We start from the raw sequence: 12,448 nt of genomic DNA, 5'->3' as shown, positions 1-12,448 counted from the left end.
TCAGGCTATAGACTAGTGGAGGGTAGGGTGTGTCTGTTTCCTTCTGCATCTATGGCACGATCTTAAGCGCACGAGGAAGGAAAAACCTTATAAGAAAAATATTCCCTCCCCACCCACAAAAAAAAAAAAAAAAAAACACCTCTTACCACATCCGCACACGGTGGAAGGGTCACGCTAGCTCTCTGGGTTCTTTTAAAAGGGCACTAATCCCAGCCGTGAAGCTTCTGCCCTCATGATCTAATCACCCCTCAAAGGCTTAGCTCCATTGCTGTGGGGTCAGCATTTCAACATATGTATTTTGTGGGGACATGAACATCCAAATTATGGCTATCTACGAGGAAGGAAGCCCTCACTAGTCACCAAAATCTGCTGGTACCTTGACCTTAGACTTCCTAGTTCCTGAACTGCAAGAAAGAAATTTCTGTTGTTTATAAGCCACCCAGTCCAAGGTGTTTTGTTAAGGAGACCTGAACAGACTATGACTTTTCAAATGAGAATTCTGTCCTTTTGACTTGGTTTTTCAATATGAACATTTTTTGAATCTGATATAGGCTATCAACTGTCTCTGGGCATCCCTCCCTGCACATGTGTGCTCACACACAAACAATTCCAAGGAGCCCGCGGTGCCCCTGCTGAAATCCATCCCTGGACTCCACCTTCTACAGAGCCAGGCATGGCCCCTGTTTCCTGCAGGAGAAGCACTAAGTATGCTCAGGGCCTTCATCTCTGCTCCTCTCAGAACTCCCTGCTGGAGACAGCAGCACAACCCAGCTCTGTGCGCCACTCAGGCCTCTGCCTGAGCGTCACCTCCTCAGGCAGGCCTCTGCTGAGCCTGTCTAAAGCAGGGTCTCTCTTCCCCTGTCACCTCCTTTCCAGCTCAACTCTTCATCTCTGCCCCTGAGCCATCACTGGATATACCATCATTTGTGCATTTGCTTCTCTGTCCCTACTGGAATGAAGCTAGTGTGGGACCTTAAACAAGTTAACGTCTACAAGGCTGTTTCCCCAGCCTGTGAAATGGGCACAATGATAATGCCTACCTCACAGGCTACTGTTGCGATTCAGGGGCTGGAATGAAAGACCTGAATATGTGACTAGCACATGCTCAATCAATGGCCCCTGCTGTTAGAAAGTGTTATGATCATTAACTGTCATCCCCACTTTAAAGACAGAAAGGATGAATCCCAGCAGATGAAGACACTGAACCAAGCTAACCCAGCTAGCGGGCCCAGGTCTGTTCTGACTCTTGATCCCGTGCTCTTACCTAAATCTCGTGGCCACAACCAACAAAACCCCACTATGGGCAAAGCAGGCCACTGTATATCTTGCCAAAGATGCTTTCATGACCAGCCCAAAGTGAAAGAACTGTGCGAAGAAGCTGTGTGTCCTACAATTAACAACCGGAGGATGAGGAATTACCACTTTTGTGTTTAATTCTCTCCCTCAGGCATAAAGGTATCATGGAACCCTGTGCCAAGGAGACAGGTTAACAATGCAGCTGATGAAGGATGCTCATGCACTGTGCAGGTTCCTCAGCCGGTGTCAAAGCCCAAATATTCCAAATATTCCTCATGTGCGACAGAGACGTCAATTCCTTTATTGGTTAAGTCCCTGTCACTTGGCTTTTGTTCCTTGTAAATAAACCTGATCTTAACTGCTAAATAGGAAGAAGACAGATGAAGGGAGAAGAGACCCATATCCACTTTTCTCTATAATCTGTCCAATCAGGAAGCCACCTCACTGAGGGACACGTCCACCTTATCTTCATCCTTACATCCCAGCCCAAGACTATGAGCTCAGCTTCTGGTTTCTGCTGCTCCAGACAAACGCCCTGATAATCCAGAGCCAGGAGGGGCCCTGAAGAACCCCTCTCCAGGTGCCTGGTGATATGCTCTAGCTCCCAGAATGTGTGCAGGGCAACCCCAGAATGCCTGCTGTCCTCAGGATTTCAACTCTCTCCACTCTGCTCTCTGACGCTCACCTGCTGCAGTGCTGTGCTTGAGTGGGGGTGTGGGGGCAGGTGTTGATCTCCTCATTTTAAACTTCCATCCCCATCACCCCTTCATGCTCTACTTTTTCCATGGCAAGCAGAGGCAAAATACATTCTTTGCTTTGTTTATGGTAGTCTCTACCTCTCTTTGCCAGAATGTCACTTCATGGGGACAAAGGTTCTGTGTTTTCTGCCCTGGTGCATCTCTAGGGCCTGCAGCAGGGATTACACAAGTAGGTATTCATGCCTGTGTGCTGAAGGAACAAATGCGTGGAGGATGAGGAGCAGGGCTAAACCTCTGATCACTAACGGACATTTGAGAAGTGTCTGCTATGCTTGCTCTGGAGGTCAGGAGGCCTTGACGTCTGCCCTGGCTGGGTGACCTTGGACATATTTCCTCACACATTCATTCTAAACAAAACCACCCTTGGTTGGTGTCTGCTCTGTGCCAGGCACTGAACCCAGGGCCAGGGGTTCAGAGATAAAAGATCCTAACATTGCCAGGCACGGTGGCTCATGCCTGTAATCCCAGTACTTTGGGAGGCTGAGGTGGGAGGATCATCTGAGGTCAGGAGTTCGGGACCAGCCTGACCAACATGGAGAAACCCTGTCTCTACTAAAAATACAAAATTAGCCGGGGATGGTGGTGCATGCCTGTAATCCCAGCTACTGGGGAGGCCAAGGCAGGAGAATCACTTAACCCCAGGAGGCGGTGGTTGCGGTGAGCAGAGATGGCGCCATTGCACTCCAGCCTGGGCAAAAAGAGCGAAACTCCATCTCAAAAAAAAAAAAAAGAAAGAAAAGAAAAGAAAAAGAAATCCTAACATCACCAAGATTGCTTCCAATGAATGGGTGAGAGGAAGAAAAAAATGGTACAAACCATGAGGACTGGAGCTGTCTTTAAGGCTGACACTAGGAGCAGAAAAATGCAAGGACTGCCTGACCGTGCCAGGGAGGCTGAGGCTCCCCCAGGCCTGCCCTCCAGCCCTCCCTGGAAGGAGGAGCAGGAACTTCCCACCAATGAACCCTCTCTGTGCCTCCTGCATGCTCGGCAGGGTTCAAAGGGATGATTACAGTCAGCAGCCTCCTGAATGGCAGCCCTCGCACAGAGCCTTCACACCCACCCCGGAGGAAGGCCCAGTTCTTTTTCACCCGTGTTTAATAACTAACCCTTCCTGAGCCTACACTACCCCCTAGACTGTGTTCTGAGCTCATTCCATTTGTGAGCTCAGCAAATCCTCATCACGACCTCATGAGGCAAGAGCTGTCTCAGCCCCATTTTACAGGCAGGGAATGTAAGGCCCAAGAGTGGGTGGGGTCAGGCTGGACTCGGCTCAGGAGGGTGGTATGGACACTGAGGCTATGTGCTCTGCTCCGCACAGGCTGTGGCTACCACTGTCCTCAGATGAGAGGCAGGATGGATGGACACTAGGCCAGGGCAGATCCTCTCTGACCCCAGTCTTGGAGGTCTCAGCATTGCCATACCACAGGGCCGCTGTCCCAATTCTAGGACTCTACGGGGACCCTGAAGGTTAGCTCTGGAGTGGAGTGGAAGCACTCCCCTGTGACCCTTGCTGAACACACTTCTGAAGCCCTTGCAGCCCACACTCCTACCTTCACTGGAGAGGCTGGCAGGTCGGTATCCTGCCAAGCCTGCCAAGCACTGTCTCGTGTAACCACAGAGATGCCCACAACCACTGCCCATCAGGGAGGCTCTGCTCCTTCCACACGGATCCTGCTTTCAGCCAGAAATCATGGGAGAGGGAGCTGTGCCAAAAGCTATTTTGAAGGAATTGGGTTTATCACACAAATTTGTCAGAGCAAATGGGTAATTTGCATCTGGGAAGTAGTGGGCAGGGGAGAGGTAAAGGGCAGGGCCCCTGGCTCACCTTGAGGGGCAGGTAGGCAGCAATGGTGATTTTGGCACTCAGGTGCACGTGGCCATGTCTGTAGCTCACAAGAAGCGTGGTAGAGCCCTGGGCCTCGGCCTTTACCCGGACTCCGCTACAGTGCTCAGAGCCCGGCGGCAGCCTCCCTGCAGAAAGGAGAGAACCAGATGGTCACCCTGAAATCACTTTTTTTTTTTTTGAGATAGAGTCTTGCTCTGTTGCCCAGGCTGGAGTACAGTGGTACGATCTTGGCTCACTGAGACCTCCGCCTCTGGGGTTCAAGTGATTCTCCTGCCTCAGCCTCCCAGGTCTATAGGCATGGACCACTACACCCGGATAATTTTTGTATTTTTTTAGTAGAGATGGGGACTTGCCATGTTGGCCAGGCTGGTCTTGAACTCCTGACCTCAAGTGATCCATCCACCTCAGCCTCCCAAAGTGCTGGGATTACAGGCGTGAGTCACTATGGCCAGCCCTGAAATCACCTTTGGTGGGGAAGGTACAACAGGCTGGGGGCACCCCTCTTTCATCCCAGGCTTGATCCTTGATCTGATTTTTTTTTAACTTAAAAATGTTTAATTCAGCCAGGCACGGTGGCTCATGCCTGTAATCCAGCACTTTGGGAGGCTGAGGTGGGCGGATCACCTGAGGTCAGGAGTTTGAGACAAGCTGACAACATGGAGAAACCCTGTCTCCACTAAAAATACAAAAAATTAGCCAGGCGTAGTGGCACACGCCTGTAATCCCAGTTACTCAGGAGGCTGAGACAGGACAATCACTTGAACCTAGGAGGCAGAGGTTGCGATGAGCCAAGATCACGCTACTGCATTCCAGCCTGGGCAGTAAGAGTGAAACTCTGTCTCAAAAGAAAAATAAAAATGTTTAATTTACGGCCAGGCGCGGTGGCTCACACCTGCAATCCCAGCACTTTGGGAGGCTGAGGCGCGCGGATCACCTGAGGTTGGAAGTTTGAGACTAGCCTGACCAACATGGAGAAATCCCATCTCTACTAAAAATACAGAATTAGCCGGGCGTGGTGGTGCATGTCTGTAATCCCAGCTACTCGGGAGGCTGAGGCAGGAGAATTGCTGGAACCCGGGAGGCAGAGGTTGCGGTGAGCCAAGATCACACCACTGCACTCCCACATAGGCAATGAGGGAGCAAAACTGTTTCAAAAAAATAAATAAATGTTTAATTCACATGAGTATATAATGCACAATGATTTTTCCACATACTGGACCCACCCTATAGGCAACACCCATATCAACAAACAGAATATTATCTGTACCACCAGAATCTCCCGGAGACCCTTCTGGTATCTGGCTTCTCCCTAAAGGAAAACCACCCGCCTGGTGCCACCAGCACAACTGAGCCTTGCTTGGTATGGTTCCCATAAAGGGAGCCACGGGCACAACTATTTTGTGCCTGGCTTCCTCACCTCAGCTGTGTTCATGGGATTTCTCATTGGTCACACTTGAGGATCCTTTGTCCATGTTCTTCATATGATTCTGTTGTATGAATATAGAGCAATAGACTGACCCATGCTATGGTGCGCATCTGGGTTTCTTCCAGTTTGGGACTGTGCTACATGGTATTTCTGTAAACATCTGGGCGCCTTCCTCTTGGGGGACACACCTGGGCATTTCTGTTGGGTGCATCCCTAAGAGAGGAAGTGTTAGGCTGCAGGGCGTGCATTTGTTTAGCTGTAGTCATTGTTGGTTGCTGTTGTCAAATATCTTCCCAAAGTGGTTGTGTCACTTTATACTGCTGCCAACGGCTGCCTTACATCCCTGCCATTATTAAATTAAGTTTTAAAATTTTTATTTTATTTTATTTTAGAGACAGGGTCTTGCTCTGTCGCCCAGGCTGGAGTGCAGTGGCACAATCTTGGCTCACTGCAACCTCTACCTCCTAGGCTCAAGCGAGTCTCCTACCTCAGCTTCCTGATTAACTGGGACTACAGGAGTGAGCCACCATACCAGGATAATTTTTTCATTTTTTTTGTAGAAGCATGGTCCCATTATGTTGCCCAGGCTGGTCTCAAACTCCTGGGCTCAAGCAATCCTCCCATCTCGGACTCCCAAAATGCTGGGATTACGGGCATGGGCCACCATGTGCAGTCTAAAATTTTATCTTTAAAAAAAATTGTTTTAAAAAAATTCTGATAAAATACAGGTAAGATAAAATTTCCCACCATAACACCTTTTGTGTGTATAGTTCAGTGGCATTAAGCACATTTATGTAGCCTGTGAATGTTGCTACTATCTGTCTACACAACTCTTCAACTTACAAAACTGAAACTCTGCACCCAATATACAGTAACTTCCCAATTCTCCTCGCTCCAGTCCCTGACCACTACCATTAAACTTCCTGTCTTCATGAATTTGGTTACTCTAGGTATCTCATATAAGTGGGATCATAAAGTATTTGTCCTTTTGTGACTGGCTTACTTTACTGAGCATGATGTCTTCAAGGTTCTTCCATGTTGTAGCATGGGTCGCAATTTCCTTCCTTCTTAAGGCTGAATATTCCACTGTATGGATAGACCTCATTGTGTTCATTCATTCTTCCAACGGTGGACACCTGGGTTGCTTCCACCTTTTGGCTATTGTGAATAATACTGCCATGAACATGGGTGCACAAATACCTCTTGGGGATCATGCTTTCAACACCTTTGGATGTACACCCAGATGCAGGATTGCCTGCTGGATCATATGGTAACTCCATGTTTAGTTTCTTGAAGAACCACCATACTGCTTTCCACAGCAGCAGCACCTTTCGCATACCCACCAGCAGCACATAAGAGCTCCAGTGTCTTCACATCCTTGTCAACATTTGCTGTTTTCTGTTGTTTTGATCGCAGCCATCCTAAGGAGGGTAGTACTTTTCATTGTGGGTTTGATTTGCACCACTCTGATGATGAGTGATGTTGAGCATCTTCCCGTGTGCTTGTTGTCTGTGTATCAGCTTTGGACAAATATCTATTCAAGTCCTCAGCCTACTGTTTGATTGGGTTATTGGTGTTATTGCTGCTGAGATGTAGGAGTTCTTTACATATCCTAGATATGAACCCCTTATACAATTTGCAGATGTGTTCTCCCATTCTGTGGGTTGCCTTTGTACTCTGTTGTGTCCTTTGATATATAGAACTGTTTTATTTCGTTGTAGTCCAGTTTGTCTATTTTTAATTTGTAGCCTGTGCATCTGGTGTTATAGCCAAAAACTCAATGCCAATTCCAATGTCCTGAAGCTTTCCTCTGGTTTTCTTTTAGAAGTTTTATAGTTTTCAATTTTATATTAGGTCTTTGATCCACTGTGACTTAATTTTTGTGTTTGGAGTTATGGAAGGGTCTAACTTCATACTTACACATGTGGATACCTGGTTGTCCCAGCACCATTTGGTGAACAGACTGTCCTTTCCCCATTGGACAGTCTTGGCACCCTTGCCAAAAAACATTTCACCATGTATGAGCAGGTTTTCATCTGGGCTCAGTATTCTATTTTGTAAGTCTGTCTATGCCAGCACAAAGACATGTTTAGAGAGTCACAGTAGTGCCCACAGCCCAGGGGCTTTCAAGAAGATGCCACCCAAGAGGGCAAGGCAGAAATGGGACTGCCAAGTCCAACTACAGTAAGCAGAGGGAGCCACAGAAGGTAGGCCAGCCTGGGCCAGGGCTACCAGGGCTCCTCCTCAGAGCCATGATCAGAGTCTGGCTACCTGTGGTCTGAGCCTGGGAGGTGGCAGAGGGAGTTTACCTAACATGGGACCAAATTTGTTTCTTTAGCTGAGTAAGCTCCAGGGTGGGTATTACAGGGACAGGTCAACCTGCTGATCCGACCTGTTCTTGAGCCCCATGGGTTTCTGTGGGGTGAACATCTCTGTCCTGACAGAGCCCAGGTTTCTAAGATACATGTTTTCATACAGCTTGGGCCCTACACACCTCCCTACACATTACCATGCACACCATGCCCCAGGCCAGGGGCAGTGCAAGGCACTTCCTAAGAGAAATTTGACACCACAGGATTCCCATCTTGACTGCTGTTTTCAGAAGTCAAACTTCGGGAGAAACACCCTGTATTGTGCTGAGGGATAGTCACTTGTAACCATCACAATAAGCAAGAGCTGTCATCCCATTTTATAGTTAAAGAACCCAAGGCTCAGAGAGGCTAGGCAGCACACCGGCATCATAAAGATAGCAAGGGAGTAGAGTGGCTCAGACCCAAGCCTGTGGAACTCCAAGCCGTGAACTTTCCTCCCTGGGACCTGCGCCCCTGCCTGAGCAGCACCCTGCAGCCTCCCTCCAGGACGGTTGTGGCAGGCAGTGCAGGGGTGTGGTTCATGTCCTGCTGTCAGCGGGCCTCTCCCATGCGCAAGGCTTTTCCTCCAACCTAAATGATTACCTGACAATGACACTGTAGACTTCATGAGCTTAGTTTCCCCTGGATGCAGTTTGCTCAGGGATTTTTCAGAGATACTGGCCTCCTTCTGTGCAGTTTCAAACTGCAAAAGCTCTGCATGTAATTACAGCTACAGTTGCGTGCACAGTCACTTGGCACCAAAGGCGATCCTACAAACCCTCTGCCAATAAAGCTTCCTAAACACTGCCAGGATCACATCGCTCTTCTGTTCAAAAACCTTCAGTGGCTCCCCCCACTGCCTGGACACTAGGTCCAAGCCCTCCAAAGCACTCTGTGATTCAGCGGGTCCTCTGTTCTCAGTCCTCCACATGCACAGGCACCATGGACTGCCTACCTCTGGGCCCTGGTATAGGCGCCCCTGCCCACCAAATGTTGTCCCTGTTTACTACCAATGCTCTGCCCAAATCTTACTCCTATTCAATAGTTCCTTGTCCTTTGGTCTTCTTCTGCAAATCAGAGGGAGCCCTTTCTTCCCTTATCTTTAGGGCCCATTTCACAGGTGAGTAAAGCCCCAGGGTAAGAGTCAGCCATACCCAGATCTGCACCCCATCCCTGTCCCAGGCCATGTGTGACATTGGGCAGCTACAGCTCAGTTTCTTCATCTGTCACATGGGCCAACAACAGATCCTTCTCCTAGGGTGGTTGTAAAGTCCTAATGAGATCAAGCATGCAGAGTGCCTGTCCTGTCCTGGCAGGGCTAACACTTGATAAACTATCACAGTCAGACTCCACCCATGTCACCACCAAAACCCCACAGCAGATGAGGCAGAGAACAGATGGGTGGGCCTGGCCTGTCACAGGTGAGAGGACTCTAGAACTAACCAAACCCCTATTGACAACGCATTCTGAATACCAACTGCATTCCAGGGACTAAAACAGGCACTTTGATGTGATTCTATGTAGATGACACACAGCTTAGAGATGTGAAAACTGAAGCTGAGTGAGGCCACTGATTTGCCAAAGTCACACGGTGGGCAAGATCCAGGCCAGACAGGAACTGATGGTGGATCAGGAGACAACTGCCATTCCTTATGCTGCAGCCCCTCTGCTGCCTCAAGCCCTCTCTTTGGGAATCTGGTGGTCCATGCTGAGAACCCACGCAATCTGGAACCAATCCCAGTATCTGGCACCTGCTCAGCAGCGCTGGTTTACCTGGGAGTGGCTGGAACACACCCTGGTTCTCCACCTCGACAGCCAAGTCAAAGTGGGAGCAGTCGCTCAAGGTGACCACCTCGCCGGCCCCGCCGGGCATGAGGCCATTGATCCTCAGGGGCAGCTCCAGGGCCTGGCCCACACGTGCCTCTACCTGGCACGGGGCAAACTCCATGCTGTGGGGCTCGATCACACACACCTGGAAGACAGGGGCATGGCCTGGGCTCAGTCACCTCCACGGGACAGGCAGGGCCTGTTGCTCGATTTCCTAAGAGCTGCTGTGTGTTGAGCACTGAGGATACATCTGTAAGAAGCCTGTCGCAGTCAGTGGGGTGATTCAGGGACAGAGAGCAGGGGAGGCCTCTCCGAGGAGTGGCCTAGAAGCTCAGACCTGAGAGCCACAGCATAGGCAGACAGGCAAAGCCTGGGGGAAGAACACCCCAGGTGAAAGGATGGTGCATGCAAAGGCCCTGCAGCACCTACCAGGCCAGCACCTTGGAGGAACATGGAGGCCAGTGTGCTGAAGTGCACTGTGCAGGGGCAGTGGAAAGAGATGGGGCTGGCAGCCATGGTGAGGAATCAGTGTTTACTATGGCTGAGCTGGGGGACCTCAGAGGTCCCCACCACCCTGGCTTCTGTGTATCGATCAGCAGCCATATGAGCAGTGTGGTGAGGAGGCTGTTGGAAAGCCCCCGAGAGAGATGCGGCAGCTTGAGCCAGGGCAGGCGTGTCAGGACCAGTGAGATGTGGGATGTGTTCTGAATGGCCCATTGGATGGACCAGTAGAGCGGCTGGAACCGGGAAAGAGGTAGTAAGCACAGCCATGATTGTATAAAACTAGAGTTCCACCTCCTGGTTAAGGAGGGGATCTCCTCAACCTCCCTCACCTGATGAAGCACGGGCCTGAAGGGAAAGGGCCAGCTCCTTTACAGCGTGCTGGGTCTGAGCGCAAGCCCCGCCAGCTGGCCCCGGAGGCCAGGTTCTATCTACCCAGGACGCATGCTGCCTCCTGAGGAACTGTCCTCAGGATCTGGCTGGGCTGCTGGGCAAACAGCGGCACAAGGGGAAACTGGGGTGAGGGGACGGGGTCCCAGTTTATCCCAACGTTGGACTTCATGCTTCATCTCAAGGGTCTGTGTGGAGCCCCCTCTCCATGAGAATCAGGCCTCACTTTAGACAGAGGCGGCTCTGGGTCTCAAGTGGAAGACTGGCCAGCCTATCCATCCCTGTCCCCGATACTGTAAGAGCAGGCTGCAGCTGGACTCCATGGGGTGTCCCTTCCTGCCCCAAATGAAGGAATAAAAGGGCTGAAGTCAGAGCACCAGGCAAGTATGGCCTGGGGTCAGGGGCCACAGGTGGGGCTGGCAGAGGCTCAGCTGTGACCACCGCCACCTGCCACCATTGTGAAGTGAGATGGTCCCATGTCACTCAGGGCCAAAAGCCAGGTGTGGGGACCTGTGCAGGGAACATCTGCCTTTGTACCCAAAAGTGAGTGAAGGGAGAGGAGTCTGGCCTGGTCTCTTGGAGCCTGGTGGTGCCCTTTCACTGTGAGTTTACAACCCAGTGCTTGGTGGACCTTCCAATTTGAGATTCCTATCTTTCAGGTCTGGGGAATTTTCTAGAATGGCTCTTAGATTATCTCCCCTCCAGAAACCCAGCCCTGTGGACACTGGTCTTTCTGGGCCCATTGTTGGCTGGTGTGAGACATCCTGTCCATCTTCCTGACATAGCCGTGAGCTCCTAAGGGAAGGGCCGGGACTTGAGCTCCTAAGTACAGGACACAGGGCTGGGGGTGTTTCTGAGTGAAGTCGAGGCTTGCTCAGAGGGGGTGGCTGAAGACCACCATCCGAGTCTCCCAGGGGGCGTCTTGGCCCTGAACTCTCACCTTCATCTCACCGAAATGGAGTGGGTTCTGCACATCGTGTGCCTGGATCACACTGAGCCCGGTGTCACTGCCTGTGGTCATTACGCCCTTGACAGTAATTGTGGCAACCAGGTAGCTTGACGAAGACCAGCTGAAGTTCCCACTGCCACCATGGGCCTGCGGAGGAAAAGCCATCACAGGACCGGCTGCCTGCCCTCAGCCTGCTGGGGAAGCCAGAGGGTCAGAGACACGTGCATGTGCATGCAGGCACTCACACTCATACGCATTTATCCTCACACTCATGGGCTCACCCATGCACACACTCGCCATTCACACTCACAATTCACACTCACATGTACAGCTACTTGCCCATTCACTCATACACTCATGCACACGTACCACTCATACCCACAGTGCACACATGTATACCTACTCACCTGCTCACACTCATTTACTCTCATGCTCACCACTCACACCCACAGTGCACACACATACACCTACTCATTCGTACACATGTTCACACTTACATTTACCTTCACACTCACACTTTCACCTACTCACCATTCACACCCACGGTACACTCACATACATTCACCTACTCCCACCAGCTTACCGTCACATGCACACACTCAAACTTTCTCACACATACATACATTCACACATATACACTAGCACCAATACACTCAAACACATACACACTCTCATAGGCTCTAAAACACCTGTGACCACTTCCTCACTGACACACAAGGTCAATGCCCACAGCAGGGAAAAATGTGGCATCAACTAGGGTCTGGTTGGAGGCTACCCCTGCCCTCACCCTCTGTCCTGTCTCATTTCTGTCCTCATATTCTGGGGACCTCGAGACTGACGCACACAAACACACAGGCCCATGACAGATGCCCCAGAACCTGGTGGCACCTCCCAGAGCTCAGGCTGGCGTGGGACGAAACCCTTGGTCACCGAGCCAGTTGCAGGGCGCTGCCTCCCTGACTAGACACAAGCTCCCAGCACACACCCCTGCCCGCTCCTCATCGTCTGCTGGGAGGTCAGCGACCACACCTCTGCTCCCAGACCAGAGGAAACAAACCCAGAACCCAAGAGGCCAGGATGGTGACACACCTGAGCAGACAGCTG

General features: G+C 50.8%; 1 protein-coding gene across 1 annotated transcript in view; it reads right to left on the bottom strand.

Annotated features, from left to right (window-relative positions):
• Window positions 1-12,448, bottom strand: part of NUP210 (nucleoporin 210) — a 104,707-nt gene that overhangs the window by 46,512 nt on the left and 45,747 nt on the right. The window contains exons 12-14 of the mRNA XM_007985290.3: window positions 11,336-11,491; window positions 9,451-9,649; window positions 3,880-4,025 (exon numbers count right to left, since the gene is read on the bottom strand). Of these exons, the coding sequence (XP_007983481.3) occupies window positions 3,880-4,025; window positions 9,451-9,649; window positions 11,336-11,491 (501 nt within the window). The remainder of the gene's footprint in view (window positions 1-3,879; window positions 4,026-9,450; window positions 9,650-11,335; window positions 11,492-12,448) is intronic.

The sequence above is a fragment of the Chlorocebus sabaeus genome, chromosome 22, assembly GCF_047675955.1.
Source record: "Chlorocebus sabaeus isolate Y175 chromosome 22, mChlSab1.0.hap1, whole genome shotgun sequence".
NCBI lineage: Eukaryota > Metazoa > Chordata > Mammalia > Primates > Cercopithecidae > Chlorocebus > Chlorocebus sabaeus.
Note: the sequence above shows the minus strand (reverse complement) of the source record. Positions and strands in the feature narration are given on the sequence as shown.